General features: G+C 43.8%; 1 protein-coding gene across 1 annotated transcript in view; it reads right to left on the minus strand.

Annotated features, from left to right (window-relative positions):
- LOC140133692 (macrophage mannose receptor 1-like) overlaps positions 1–16,129 on the minus strand; it is a 70,017-nt gene that overhangs the window by 48,760 nt on the left and 5,128 nt on the right. The window contains exons 4-13 of the mRNA XM_072154215.1: positions 13,931–14,092; positions 11,868–11,981; positions 9,499–9,642; positions 8,882–9,064; positions 8,547–8,704; positions 8,335–8,448; positions 6,752–6,867; positions 5,539–5,687; positions 348–541; positions 52–179 (exon numbers count right to left, since the gene is read on the minus strand). Coding sequence (XP_072010316.1) covers positions 52–179; positions 348–541; positions 5,539–5,687; positions 6,752–6,867; positions 8,335–8,448; positions 8,547–8,704; positions 8,882–9,064; positions 9,499–9,642; positions 11,868–11,981; positions 13,931–14,092 — 1,462 coding nt within the window. The remainder of the gene's footprint in view (positions 1–51; positions 180–347; positions 542–5,538; positions 5,688–6,751; positions 6,868–8,334; positions 8,449–8,546; positions 8,705–8,881; positions 9,065–9,498; positions 9,643–11,867; positions 11,982–13,930; positions 14,093–16,129) is intronic.

Below are 16,129 nucleotides of genomic sequence, written 5' to 3' on the forward strand. Positions count from 1 at the left end.
ATGATACATGATATATTTCAGCACATAACTTGTAGTAATATCAGAGCTTACTCCAACATGGCTGATACTACTTCATCATCTTTGTAACTGGAGATACTCAGCAAGTCCCCGCCTATAGCCTGGCAGAAATCTCGTGCTTCGGTCCAGGTCTTTTTTGCATAGTTCTCTTCTGAGTAATACTGGTGGTAAAAAAGAAAAGATTTTTAGAAAATATTTTTTCCTAAAACATTTCAAATATGACTTTATTATATAACTTTTTAAAAATTTCCTTCCATCCAAAGCTGGACAAAAAGGCAAAGCTATAAAAAGCTAAAAAAAAAAAAAAAAACATTTCCAGGTTTCCTTACCTTGACACATCCATGGTCTAAAGAAGTCCAGTTACTTAGACATGCTGGTTCTGGTGTTGTTGCTGGGGGAGGGGGTGGTGTTACTCCTTGAGCAAACTTTTTGCACAAAAACTTTGCTTTCTCATCACAGTTTATAACATCCCATAATCCGGCTTTTCTTCCAGTTCTCATGGCAACACAGCCGCGTCTTCCATCTGCAAAGTATTAGATAAATACACAGAAATAAGTGTTTAAAATGTATCTTAATGCAAAGAACACAAGATAATGAATCCCATGTGTCAGCCGCCGTGTGATACTGGTTGTACCTTAAAGGAAATTTACCATTTGTTTTTATGCATTGTGAACCAACAATTGCTGTAGCTAAACTGATGCAGAAACATATCTTATTTAATCCCTGATCCAAGGGGTTTTGCTCAAAAAAACAATTATAAAATTCAGGACCTTGGGAAAGCTGGGTGCCTTACATAAACACATTACACTGAGCTTCCTGAACTGTCCAGACAGGACTAATCAACCTGAGCTGGATGACTCATACACAGCAGCTGGGGGATGGTGCAGCAATTGATTACTTCTGCCTGTCAGGGACAACACAGTGATTACATCGTTCTCGGGAGCAGTTCATAATTAGGGTAAGAGGAGAAGCGCTGGAGCAGCCACAGGAGTGACAGAGCCTCATTATCATAATTTTATAATTGTTTTTTTCAGGAAAACCACTCAGTTCAGGGATTAAACAAGATATGTTTCTGCATCAGTGTAGCTACAGCATTCCCAAGGTATGTTTGGTTCATAATGCATAAAAACAAATGGTAGGTTTCCTTTAAATAACCATCAACTTACTATTTGTAAACCCCTATTCAATAGATCATACAATTTTTGATGGCTCAGTATCACATTGTAATTGAAACCTCAGCAGTGTACCTTCACTCTGTACCTACAGTATTACTATTCCTGAATACAAAATTGAACAACCTAAAATAGGGAAATATAGCCCTGTAAATGGCTTTGTGCCACTGTATCTATTCCTGTGCAAATATATACAATAGTATGTTGGTTAAAATGATTCAGTACCTATGCTTCTCCACAAGGGGGAGATGTGAATCCAACAAATAACACTACATAAACAAAATATAGGTGAATAAATAATAACAACTTTATTAAATAATTGTGTACAACGGTTAAAATAATGTTTTCCCAGGGCGTGGAACACAAGGAAAAAGTTTCATACAGGACGACAATCAAGAATCATGAACATAGTGTGAATATACATTGGCATCAAGGAGCCCCAGACGAAGGCTGCAATACAGCAGAAACGCGTGTAATCCCGGGCAGTGCCGATCATTATTATGGGTGAGTGATCCTCATAATAATGTTTTTTTCTGATATACTTTTATAGTTTAGTAACATTTGGATCCTACCATAAATACTTTTCACTTGCCAATGTACAGTATATTCACACTATGTTCATGATTCTTGATTCCCGTCCTTTATGTAACTTTTTCCTCGTGTTCCACAACCTGGGAAAACATTATTTTAACCATTGTACACAATTGTTATTTAATAAAGATATTATTATTTATTCACCTATATTTTGTTTATTTAGTGTAATTTCTTGGATTCACATCTCCCCCTTGTGCAGAAGCATAGGTACTGCAGTATTGCTATTCCTGTAGATTATGGGTTGTAAAGTTTTTCATCATATGTTAATTTTGGACAAAAAACAATGAAGGAAAAAATTCCCAGCAAAAAAATTAACCCAGATTCCTCCTGTAGACATAGAGGAAACCTATATGGTTTGAAGGATTAAAAAAATGTGTTATATACAGTGATCTTACTTAATTCTAGAACCAAGCTGATACATATGTCATCTCACCTAGTCCGTGATAATCGCCTTTAATGCCAACCAGGTGCCCGCAGTTCTGCCACAAAGTTTGCAGACTGTGCAATGACCAACGCGTTTCAGCTCAACTCACACACCATGAATAAGACTAACAGAGTCGAAACGCGTTGGTCATTGTACAGATGGTGTATAACACAATTTTTTAAGTAGAACCCAACAAAGTGTTATTACTACTTTATTAGTGACTCCTGGACTTTTATAATCAGAGATTCACTGTATGAAAATGACACCCATGAGCCTTAAAGGGGTATTTTCATTTCAGCAAATTAATATTATTGTTTGTATAATGAAAAGTTATACAATTTCCCAATATACTTTCTGTATCAATTCCTTGCGGTTTTCTAGATCTCTGCTTGCTGTCCTTCTATAGCAAGCTTCTATGTTTACTCCCTGTTAACAGAAATCTGTCCATGGTCACACAGATGCACCTGTGTGACCATGGTCAGATTTCTGTCCACTGGAAGTAAACTTAGAAGCTTTCTATAGCAGGACAGCAAGCAGAGATCTAGAAAACTGTTAGGATCTCACACAGAAAGTACATTTAAAATGTGTAGAACTTTTCATTAGAAAAACAATAACATTTATTTGCTGAAATGGGAAAGCCCCTTTAACCCCTAGGCGCACCAGGACGTTATAGTACGTCCCCGGGGCTAGATGCTTAGCGCACGGGGACGTTCTATAACGTCCTGCTTCTGGCACCGGCTCACGAACGGAGCCGGTACCAGAAGCAGCGGCTGTCAGCTGTCTAGTACAGCTGACAGCCTGCGCTAACACCCGCGATCGGAGCCGGCTCCGATCGCGGGTGTTAACCCCTTACACGCCGCGGTCAAACATGACCGCGGCGTGTAAGGGTGTAAGCGCTGTGGATCGGATCCCCCGTGCCGCTTACCGGGGGATCCGATCCTCTGCCGGGCAGCTCCGAGGACTGGCATGTGCCCCGGAGCTGCCCGGTCTCCATGGCAGCCAGACCCCTTCCGGGTCTGGCTGTAAACTGTCTGAGCATGCGCAAGCTTGCTCAGACAGTTTACACTGCTCTACAATAAAATAGTATTGTAGAGCAGTGTATTGAACTTAAACCAGTGATCAGAGCATCACTGGTTTAAGTTCAAGTATGTATAAGTAAAAATATGCAAAAACAGTTAACACTACACATTATAATAAACAAAAAATAAATACATAAAAATATAAGCCCCTAAAATGTCACTTTCCCATAAAAAAACTTAATAAAGTATAAAAAACATTAAAAACACAAAAAAACCCCGCATATTTGGTATTGCCGCGTCCGTAACAATCTGCATAATAAAACAGAATTGTTACTGGACCCGCACGGTAAACGCCGGAGGAAAAAAACGCAAAAAACGTTCCGAAAAAAGATAATTTTTAATTAATACCCTATAAAAAATGCTCTAAAAAGTGATTTAAAAAATGTTATGCACTCCAAAATAAGCCCACTAAAAAGAACAACTGTTCTCGCAAAAAATAAGCCCCTAACAAGATTTATCTGCCAAAAAATAAAAAAGTTATGCATATAAAAAGATGGTGATGCTAAAATGAATAAGATTTTCTCCAAATTAGTTTTTATTCAGTACAATTGAATAAAATACACAAAACCCCCACATATTTGGTATCCCTGCGTCCGTAACAATCTGTATAATAAAACAGAATCGTTATTAGATCCGCAAAGTGAACCCCGTAAAAAACAACCTAAAAAAACTCTCTGATAAAGATGATTTTTTATTAATGCCCTTTAAAAATGCTCTAAAAAAGTGATTTTAAAAAGTTACGCAATCTAAAATAAGACCACTAAAAAGAGCTATCATTCTTGCAAAAAATAAGCCCTTAAACAGATTTTTGAGGTGAAAAATAAAAAAGTTATGCATATGTAAGTCGGTGATGCTAAAATTAACAACAATTTTGCCAAATTACTTTTTATTCAGTAAAAATGGGAAAAAATAAAAAAATATATATAAATGAAGTATTTTCATAAACGTGGCGACCCAAAGAATAAAAATAATATACTATTTTCATGGTATGGTTAACGGCCAAAAAAAAAACACATAAAAATTTTCCTAAAAATTGATGATTTTCATTTCCTCCACCAACAAAGAGTTAATTAAATCTCACCAATTAGCTATAGATGCCCCAAAATTATGTATTAGAAAAGTGCATCTCATGTGGCAAAAGAAATAAGCCCCTATAGGTCCTCATTAAAAAAAAGAAAAAAATTATAGCCTGTACAATGTGACAGCAAATCTGCTCCGGATGGCGCCTCCTTCCCTTCTATGCCCGGCCGTGCGCCCATACAGCAGGTTACCACCACATGTAGGGTATCGGTGTACTCGGGAGAAATTGCGTATCAAACTTTGTGGAGCCTTTTTTCATTTTATCCATTACAAATGTTTAATTTTCCACCCAAAATGAGTGTATTGTGAAAAAATATTACAATTTGCAGACTCCACCTCCATTTTGTTTTAACCCCTATAAAACACGTAAAGGGTTAACAAACTTCTTAAAAGTGGTTTTTCATACGTTGAGGGGTGTAGTTTCCACAATGGGGTAATTTACGAGTCTCGCTATTATTTAGGCCTCTCAGTGTCAATTAGAAACTGTGCAGGTCCATCTAAATACAGGTTTTGGCGATTTTACAAAAAATGTGAAAAATGGCTCCCAAATTCTGAGCTTCATAACATTCTAGTAAAATATGTGGAATCTGAAAAAACCATGCCAACATAAAGCAGACATTTGGGAAATGTAAGTTATGAATTTATTTGGGTGCTATGACTTTCTGAATCAAAAGTAGAGAATTTAGAACGTTGAAAATAAAGAATTTTTCAACATTTTTGCCAAATTTTGTTTTTTTTCATAACTAAACGCAAAAGATTTCATCCAAATTTTTAAACTAATTTGAAGTACAATGTGTCACGAGAAAACAATCTCAAAATCCCCTGGATATCTCACAGCGTTCCAAAGCTATAACCACTTATAGTGACACAGGCCAGATTTGAAAAATGGGGCCGCGTCCTTTAGGCCAAAAGATGCTGTGTCCCGTAGGGGTTAAACCTGATCAATTTTAGTTTCTGTGTAAATCCACATCAGTTGGTAAAAGACAAGAAAAAGAAAAGATTGTCAGCTCATAGGAATCCAGTTTTCTGTTCTGCCACTGTAGGTCATGACAAATTTCTGTGGTTCTGGAGCCATTAGAGGTCCAACAAGCTTCTAGGTCTCTAATAAGGCGCCATATAGTGAAAATTACTGCTGATCATTGACCATAGTAAGAGAAGAGGAGGCACTTACCTGGCATGTCCACGTTCCAGTTGGTGTACAAAACCCTTTCCTTGTTGGTCCATGTAAAAGTGTTTCTCTCCTCAGTATCTGAGAGTCCAGTCCAGAAATATTTATCTGGTCTAAACCCGATCAGACTTATTACATAGGCCTGTTCAATACTGTAAACAAAAAAAAATCCAAATATTGTGTTACATTTATATATAGGATTTTGTTGGTGTCGTTTTAGGGGACACATATTTTTGACTGTTTTACTATCAGAATGTTTTGTCCCAGGGGAGTTACAAGGAGAGGGAGGGCCCCCTAGCAGACTTCTAAATGGGGCCCCCTCTCCCTCAGAAAATATATATATTGCAGACATTTATGCTGTGATACATTTATACAGTACTGTCCCAGGAGCTGCTGACCACATGGGGGAAGGAAGTACAGATGAGAGATTCCTAGTCCTGTTGTTCTACTGACTCCTCCATCTCCCCACGACATTTATCTGAGTTGCTGATTCATGCTGTATACTGTGGATGATGTGCGGCGTTATATACATATTATGCTGTACAATGTGTAGTATAATATGTATAAGGGGTGCACATTCCCCATTTTTGTGTAAGCTTGGATTCCAGGCCCCCCTGATACTGCGGGCCCCATAGTAGCTGCTACCACTGTAATTAAACCCCTGTTTTGGGGAGTTGCTTAAAAAGTAACAGTGCTATCAGTTTTGTTAAATCAATAAAAAATTGTCACATGTAATTTACATGCTACGGATAGTTTTTTAAGGTATAATACATTTTTTGGGCGAGGGACTAAGTGTATTCAACGTAATTTTAATTTTGTCTAGGAGACTTAAAGCCGTGATTATTTGACTTTGTCTACAATTCTTTGACACAATACACAGTATTTTAAGGCATTGTTACCTGTCAGTATTACACTGACAGGCAAACTAAAGGAGAGACTGATGGTGGTGGCAAAGAGAGGGACCTTTGTCAGGTTCCTGGATCTTTTAGTAAAACTATTGCCTTCTGCAATCATATAGAAAGGTGCTAGAGGTCTAACCATGGAAGCCTCTCCCTCTGCCAAACACCTTAGAATAGATGTTGTGGTCTCTATTGTCCCCCTAAGGTTAACAGGTCAAAGGCCAATAAAGTATCAGTGCCCTGATGCCTTCAGCAATATCCTGCACCCCTGGGTAGTACATGTACTATGTAGCCAGAACTGTAATGTATAGATATACCTGTCCTGTACGGTCAGCAGGGAGGCTCCATGATGGCCGCAGGTGCTGTTCGCTTCTGAGAATGATCTAGGAGATTCACCTATGAAGTAGCAGTAATATCCGTGTCTCCTCCAGCCCTGGGGACAGATAAATGAAGAATATATCAGATTATTGCGATTTATGATATATATTTTTTAATTCTATTAACAATCAATCAGTGTATCCACCGTAGTGACTGCCATGGATGATATTGCAGTATCCAGTAGAACATAAATGTTAAAGGACTGCACCAAAAATGCAGATTTTCCTATCTACAGGGAGGACATGCAACATCCCCCACCGGGGCCTAGCCTTTCTTCGGTGGTTGTAGACAGCCGCGACCCAGAATACCGGAGTGGCTGGCGGTTGCGGCCGAGGCACGTTAGTATCATGGTGCATGGTATGGGGAGTGGAGGGCTGTCCTACAGCCAGGCAGGTCTCCAGCAGGTGGGGTGTGCAAGAAATATGGAGGGAGAGGCTGATGAAGGAGGTTTCTCCCTGGGGCAACCCCTGAGGTGTATATGGGATCCCTGGGTGATGGAGGATGGGGAGCCCATGATGATGAACCAGCCTGATCCTGGGATGACATGGAGACACGTTGTGCAAATCAACTTACAGTTCTTTATTCAACTTCAAACGGCCTTATCATCAGCAGCAGGTTCAGCAGGCTGGAAAGCTGGTTGGGGAGCAGGTCAGCAGGAAGGGTTGCTCACAGCCTGGTAATAACTTCAGGCTGGGCTGGTAGATGGAGCCAAGTCCTGATGGTGGACCTCTGCTCGGGGGCTTAGTCTCCTGACTTGCCCAGCGTGTCAGGCAGTGGCTTAAGACACTTCTGCTTCCTGGTATTAAGACACTGGTTTCTGCAGCACAGGCAGGTACTGCATACTCCTCTGCTTACTTTGCTGACTTGTGCTCCAAGATGGAGTCTCTGACTTTGACCATGAGATCTCTTGAGCCTGACTCTCTGCTCTGACCATGTGCTCCCACCCACTAGGGGTTTTTATACTCCCCTGGTCAGGTAGCAGCACTCTCCAATCAGCTTCCAGCTTTCCTTACAATAGTTCAAAGAATATTATTGGTTAATAACATTTCACATGTCAAATCTTGCCTTACCAGGCAGTGACTCACAGCTGCAATTACTATGATTCCCATGTTACAGACCTCCTAGTGAGGTGATATATCCCACCAGGTAGCTACTGGGATAGAGAATGGCATTTTCGCAACACCGACCTATCCCATGCATTGGCAGGGGTGTTGCACATGTTATAGAGCAGGAGGAGCAGAACAGATTGCATATAGTGTCCTATCTGCAGGTAGCATGTTATAGAGCATGAGGATCTGGGCAGATTGTATATAGTGTCCTATCAGCAGGCAGCATGTTATAGAGCAGGAGGATCTGTGTGGATTATATATATGGGGCCTTTGTGATTGAAATGGAAGATCCAGCTAGTTGTACAGATTGTTTGCTGGTCATGTAATCGATACGTTGGCCAAACCTGCTGAGAAGGTAGATGCCAAGTTAGGGAACCTGACTTATGTACATGATGCCCTTCTGTGTATCTTACCTCATCACATCCAGGGTCAACAGGTATAACCTGTTCAGGACCTTTCGGCAGTGGTTTTCTTTTGCAGATATATGGAAACGTTTTCTCACACATCTGGTCTGCCCATTGTCCGTCCTGTATAAGAATATATGATAAGGATGGTAACACCATGTATGACTGAGAACATCACCATCACCCTCAGCTTCACGACCCCCAGGTGCACATCTCCAGACCTTGGTGGATAAGGCCACACAGTCCTCTTGGTCGTTGGTCTGGTGAGAAGGTTCTCCTCTCTGCCATGTTGTATATGTGACTGGTGATCCATCGCTCCATTCATACAACATCTGAGTCTTCAAGTCATTCAACCCGAGCCAAACATATTCTGCATCTCCTAGAGATAGATATATTTATATGTTATTATGTTGTCAGGTTACATAGAAGCCTAATGCAGAGGGAGGGGGAGCAGGAAGTCACTGTGGGGCCCCCAATCCACCGTTTGCACCAGGGCCCAATGATGTTTTGTTATACCACTAGTGAGATACACTATAAGGCAGAGACTGATACTTACCAAACTCAAACTGTGTGGAGATAGCACTGGCTTCTTCAATGTTGTGCACACTTACAAGGTCTCCTTCTTCTTTCCTGCATGACAACTTGGCGTCCTTCCACATCTTAGTGTCCTTAACCAGGTAATAGCAGTATCCATTATATGGAGTCCACGAGGAAGGACACGAGATGGGGCCAGGGGTCTCTGTAGAAAAATCAAACAATTTTATGAGCTTTATCTTGTTGTAGCTCCTCCAAGAAGTGCACGTCAGTGTCTTCCTACTATCCTGGTGTTTCTCTGTACTTTATCTGTGTACACGTTTTAGACCTTGGATCTGTTGATTGTACCCAATTCTGTGCTTACTTCCACAATCTCCAAGGGACTAAAATTATACATAAACTTTGCCTGCTTTAACCTTGGCCTGTATTCTGACCACGTCTTTGCCTGTCTCTTTGGTACCATGTACTGGTGTCTCTTGACTCCCCTGGATGAACTGTCTCTGAATGGAGCCTACTCTAAGAGGTAGTCACTCGGTGGTTCCCTGGTAAAAAGTCAAAATCTGAGGTTACAGAGTAAAAACCAGGCAACCACAAAATAATAAGATAATAAGATATAAAATGACACTACTCATATATTACCTGAGGAGGGGACATCAGGGGACGTCTTGTTGCCTTTCTTACAGATATAACCCAGTCTTTGCTTGCACATCCTGCTCTCCCATTTTGTGTTTCTTTCAAGATTTACCCCAACACAGTTCACATCAGGGTCTTCTGATGGATTTCCTGAAAAAAGTGCCAAATTTAGGTAGAAAAGTGTAAATTCTGTTACAGTTAATGACTTTCCGCACTTCATATTTCAAGATGTTGGTGTAAGGTGTCGATACAGTGGGGCAGATTTACTTACCCGGCCCATTCGCGATCCAGCGGCGCGTTCTCTGTGGTGGATTCGGGTCCGGCCGGGATTTATTAAGGCAGTTCCTCCGACGACCACCAGGTGGCGCTGCTGCGCTGAAGAGCATCGGAACGCACTGGAATACACCGAGCCGGGCTGAGTGAAGGTAAGTGCAATTTTCGCGACACATTTTTTTTTTTTTAATGCGGCGATTTTTCCGAATCCGCCGGGTTTTTGTTCCGCCACGCCCCCTGATTTCCGTCACGTGCATGCCGGCGCCGATGCGCCACAATCCGATCGCGTGCGCCAAAATCCCGGGGCAATTCAGGGAAAATCTGCGAATCGGGTAAGCGCGGTAAACGCGAATCGGGCCCTTAGTAAATGACCCCCAATGGGTTGTAAAAATATTCACACCCCTTGTATTTAGCCTCATTTTTACATGTTACAGCCACAAACGTACCATATAAGCTCGAATATAAGCCGAGGCACCTAATTTTACCACAAAAAAATGGAAAAACCGATTTATCAAGTATAAGCCTAGGATAAGAAATGCATTGGTCACAGGCTCCACCCAGTATATAGATATTCAGCATTTTACCCCTCCATCCCCCGGATAAAGCTAGCCAGCCTCCTACCCCTAGTATATAGTTAGCAAGCCTCCTAGTATATAGCCAGCAGCCCCCTGCCCTAGTATATAGCCAGTCACCTGTCCCCCCAGTATATAGCTATCCAGGCCCTTGCCCCCCCCCCCCCAGTATGTAGCTATCTAGACCCCTGCCCCCCAGTATATATCTAGCCAGTCTCCTGCACACAGTATATAGCTTGTAAGCCTCCCAGTATATAACCAGCAGCCTCCTGCCCCCAATATATATCCAGCTCCTTCCCCACCAGTATATAGCTAGCCAGCCCCTGCCCCCTAGTATATAGCCAACCCATGCCCCCCCAGTATATAGCCAGACAGCTCCCTGTCTCCCAGTATATAGAGAGCCAGCCCATGCCCCCCAGTATATAGCTAGACAGCCTCATAGTATATAGCCAGCAGCCCCTTTCCCCCCAGTGCATAGCCAGTCAGCCCATGCCCCCTAATATATAGCTAGACAGCCTCCTGAGCAGAGTATATAGTTAGCCAGCCCTTGCCCCCAGATTATAGCTGGCCAGCCTCCTAGTATATAGCCAGCAGCCTTCTGCCCTCCAGCATATAGCGAGCCATCCCATGCCCCCACCCAGTATATAGCTAGCCAGCTTCCTAGTATATATCCATCAACCCCCTGCCCCCAGTATATGGCCAGCCGTCCCCATGCCCCCAATATATAGGTAGCCAGCCTCCTACCCCAAGTATATAGCCAGCCAGCCACCGGCTTCCAGTATATAGCTAGCCAGCCCCCTGCCTCCAGTATATAGGCTGCCATTCCCCACTATATAGGCCGCCAGCCCTTTCCCCCAGTATATAACATGCCAGCCCACTGCCTCCAGTATATAGCCAGCCAGCCCCCTTCCTTTAGTACATAGCCTGCCAGCTCCCTGTCCCCATTATATATCCAGGTAGCTCTCCGCCTCCAGTATTTAGCCTGCAAGCGCCCAGTATATAGTCCGCCTGCCCCAGTAAATAATCTGCCAGACCCAAGTATATAGCCTGCCAGTCCCCAGTATATATTCTGCCAGCCCCCTTCCCCCAGTATATAACGTTCCAGCCACCTGCCTCCAGTATATAGCCTGCTAGCCCCTAGTATGTAGTCTACCAGCGCAGTTTATAGCCTTCCAGCTCCCTGTCTACAGTATATAGCCATCCAACCCCATGCCCCCAGTATACCCAGCACATAAAAAAAAATAAGCTCAGTACTCTTTCTAACGAACCCCCACCCACCGCAGGTCTTCTTCTTGGTTCCTGTTTGTGGGCAGCAAAGGGTCCCCACACACTCTATAAGGTCAGTAGGCGCTTAGATCATAGTCTGTGTGCCGCCAGTGCGCACTGACCCATTGCTACCTGCCCACAGAAATCCAGTAGAGTAGTGTGTATATGTCTTTATCCATATAATCTGATTTTACTTCTATATTCAGTGTAGATTATAGATAAATTATTCTTAGTAACCATCCAAAGAGGGATCTCAGCATTTACCTGGAAGCCAGTTTAGATATCTAAAGGGGTCTCCCCCGTCCCATCTCCAGCCAGCATCAACATCCAGATTATTAAGCCCAATCCATAAAGTTGTCGTGTGACCATGTGTTAAACCTTTAAGATATATAAACAAACAATATCATGGATTACATAAAGTATAATCACATATAATGTACAGTGTCACTGGCAAACGTTAATATTTTACAAGTAATTTGTGTTTAATGGAAGTCATTGACAATCAAAATGGCTGGAATGAAAGAAACTTTCTATATGTTACTGTTATGATGATTTATGATGATTACAATATGCAAGTAAAAGCTGAAGATTGTTGGTGACAACAGTACAATAGAAGGGGGACTTTAGGACCACGTTAGCATCTCTATCCTGAATACAAGATGAAATACTGATGGGGATGGAGGGATATAGGAATCCTGTTACACCTGGGCCTGAGGATCCTGTATACCTGTAGGTTACTGGCATTCAGTGTCGCACTGAGGTCCTAGGGCTCACCAGTAAAATTGATTCAGGGGGTCCACCAAATGCTACATGGAAATATTGGGGAACATTTATCGTATGATGGTGCCCCTGCACCCAGGCATGCGCCTGAACAGGTGAAGGCTATAGGGAGCGTCCAAACACCCAACGCCACCTTCTCCCGGCCCAACCTGATGGTGGAGAAGTCACAATTGTTGTGCACCTGAAAACAGACATACAAGGTCACACGACAACTTAATTACCCCCTATTATCTGTACATATATTCTTAGGGGCACATTCATCAGGACCGTTGCTCCACTAAGCACCAAGCTAGCATTATTTTCCCCAATCCGCCACCTTCATGCCGCTGGGGCGTGAAGGGAGGTGAGGGGGGTGTGGGTGGCTGGGAGTGGGCCGGTCTGAGGCAGCTGCATTTATTTGTTGGCTCTCATCTCTCCCCCACATTGTGACCACTCATATCCCCCCCATATTGTGGCCCCTCATCTTTCCCTAATATTGTGGCCTCTCATCTCCCCCTCACATTGTGTCCACATCATCTTCCACTCATCTTGTGGCCCTTCATCCCTCCCTCATATCATGCCACCCTCACCCCCCCCCCCCATATTTTGGTCCCCTCATCCTGTCGGTCCCCATTATCTCTACTCTATATTGTGCCCCCATTCAACACAACCCAAAAGGCATCTTATAAATGCAGAATTGGTTATAAATCTGGGGACTGCGTGGCCAGGGAAGTGTTATAATCTGGCAGAGACATTTGTAGGAAACGCTTGCTGTGTGTGGGGCATAGAGGTGGAGAGGAATCACATATGGCTGCAGGATGTCCTACACATATCAGTATTCTGAGTACCAGGGGGGACCAGCTGTCATATGTGATGGCTCCTCACATCACACCAGTAGGGGGCAGTGTGCTCCTTGTACCACTACTTGGGGTGACTGACTGTCATATGTGATGGCTCCTCACATCACACCAGTAGGGGGCAGTGTGCTCCTTGTACCACTACTTGGGGTGACTGATTGTTATATGTGATGGCTCCTCACATCACACCAGTAGGGGGCAGTGTGCTCCTTGTACCACTACTTGGGGTGACTGACCGTCATATGTGATGGCTCCTCAGATCACACCAGTAGGGGGCAGTGTGCTCCTCTTACCACTACTTGGGGTGACTGACTGTCATATGTGATGGCTCCTCACATCACACCAGTAGGGGGCAGTGTGCTCCTCTTACCACTACTTGGGGTGACTGACTGTTATATGTGATGGCTCCTCACATCACACCAGTAGGGGGCAGTGTGCTCCTTGTACCACTACTTGGGGTGACTGACTGTTATATGTGATGGCTCCTCACATCACACCAGTAGGGGGCAGTGTGCTCCTTGTACCACTACTTGGGGTGACTGACCGTCATATGTGATGGCTCCTCACATCACACCAGTAGGGGGCAGTGTGCTCCTTGTACCACTACTTGGGGTGACTGACTGTCATATGTGATGGCTCTTCACATCACACCAGTAGGGTGCAGTGTGTCCCTCACATAGGCCGGGATGAAACCTCTGCCTTAGTTCGTACCTGAGATGAAGGATTGCTCGTGTAGCTCGGTTATGCTCAGCAGTTCTGCATCTTGTTGCTGGCAGCTTCTTCTGGCCTGGTACCAAGTGAGGGCGGCATCTCTGTTAGCTTGATAGTAAATGCCCGTAACAGGGTCTCTTGCCCAAAAGGGGTCTGCCGGGTCTGAGAAGGAAAATGTGTCATATATTAAAGGGACTGTGTCATTAAAAAGTGCCATGTCACCTAAATAGAGTTTTTTTTGTTTGGTGATCCAACTTGTGCTGTATTTAGTGTTAATGCTGCCCTAGGCACCCTCAGCGCTTGCGCCCCCTAATGGTGCCAGCGTTGCAGGTGATTATAACACATATACACTAACCGGCCACTTTATTAGGTACACCTGTCCAACTGCTCGTTAACACTTAATTTCTAATCAGCCAATCACATGGCGGCAACTCAGTGCATTTAGGCATGTAGACATGGTCAAGAGAATCTCCTGCAGTTCAAACCGAGCATCAGTATGGGGAAGAAAGGTGATTTGGGGCCTTTGAACGTGGCATGGTTGTTGGTGCCAGAAGGGCTGGTCTGAGTATTTCAGAAACTGCTGATCTACTGGGATTTTCACGCACAACCATCTATAGGGTTTACAGAGAATGGTCCGAAAAAGAAAAAACATCCAGTGAGCCGCAGTGACTCAAATCGCCACCCGTTACAACCAAGGTAGGCAGAAGAGCATCTCTGAACGCACAGTACGTCGAACTTTGAGGCAGATGGGCTACAGCAGCAGAAGACCACACCGGGTGCCACTCCTTTCAGCTAAGAACAGGAAACTGAGGCTACAATTTGCACAAGCTCATCGAAATTGGACAGTAGAAGATTGGAAAAACGTTGCCTGGTCTGATGAGTCTCGATTTCTGCTGCGACATTCGGATGGTAGGGTCAGAATTTGGCGTCAACAACATGAAAGCATGGATCCATCCTGCCTTGTATCAACGGTTCAGGCTGGTGGTGGTGGTGTCATGGTGTGGGGAATATTTTCTTGGCACTCTTTGGGCCCCTTGGTACCAATTGAGCATCGTTGCAACGCCACAGCCTACCTGAGTATTGTTGCTGACCATGTCCATCCCTTTATGACCACAATGTACCCTGTAACATCTGATGGCTACTTTCAGCAGGATAATGCGCCATGTCATTTTTTTTTTTTTTACCAGTGATGTGGAAAGGGGAGGGGGGCTAAAAAACAACAAATCATTTGTACTTCTCCCCCTCTGGCATAGTGGCGGATGCACCTAGCACCTACTCCAACACCCGGGGTTGTCGATTATGTCATGCGGCCTCTTTTTTGTTTTTGTTAAAACCTATAATCTGTCCGCCCCCTGCACTGTGTCTGCTGTGCCTAATGGTAAATACGGCCTGGATCTCACTATTGTTGTTGAGAAACGATCTGGAATAGGCTTTGTAACATAGGGCTGTCAATCCATTACTATTCATACACCATGATACACAGGTAACAGAGTGTATGTTCTAATATGTCAATAAAATATAGGGGCACATTTACTTACCCGGTCCAGTCGCCATCCCGCGGCGCGTTCTCCGACGCTGATTCGGGTTCCGCCGGGATTCACTAAGGTCCGTGCGCCCGATATCCACCAGGTGTCGCTGCTGCGCCGAGGTCCGCCGGAGTTCACCTTCTTCGCCTCGGTGTATGTGAGTGCTATTCTTGCGACACATTTTTTTTTAATTCCGCGGTTTTTCCATATTGTTTTTCCCCCCATTTCTGTCGCGTGCAAGCAGGTGCGAATAGGAAATATTCGGGAAAACCGATGAAAATGCACGATTCGGACCCTTAGTAAATGAGCCCCATAGTATCTTGCGCTCCATGTATGTGATAAATATAAAGCGTTCAAGTGGTATGTTCCAATATGGAAAAATGTACAAAATGTACAGTTCTATCACTCTACGAAGGGTTTGGGTGATACTTCTAGATCTTCTAGAGTTGAGGCGGGAAGCATTGGGGCAGATTTACTTACCTGGTCCGTTCGCGTTCTCTGCGGTGGATTCGGGTCCGGCCAGGATTCATCAAGGTAGTTCCTCCGCTGTCCACCAGGTGGCGCTGCTGCGCTGAAAAGCATCTGAACGTGCTGGAGTTCACCGGGCTGGACCAAGTGAAGGTAAGCGCGTCCCAAGCGACACATTTCTTTTTTTAAATGTGGCGGTTTTTCC

This window comes from Engystomops pustulosus, chromosome 5, assembly GCF_040894005.1.
Source record: "Engystomops pustulosus chromosome 5, aEngPut4.maternal, whole genome shotgun sequence".
NCBI lineage: Eukaryota > Metazoa > Chordata > Amphibia > Anura > Leptodactylidae > Engystomops > Engystomops pustulosus.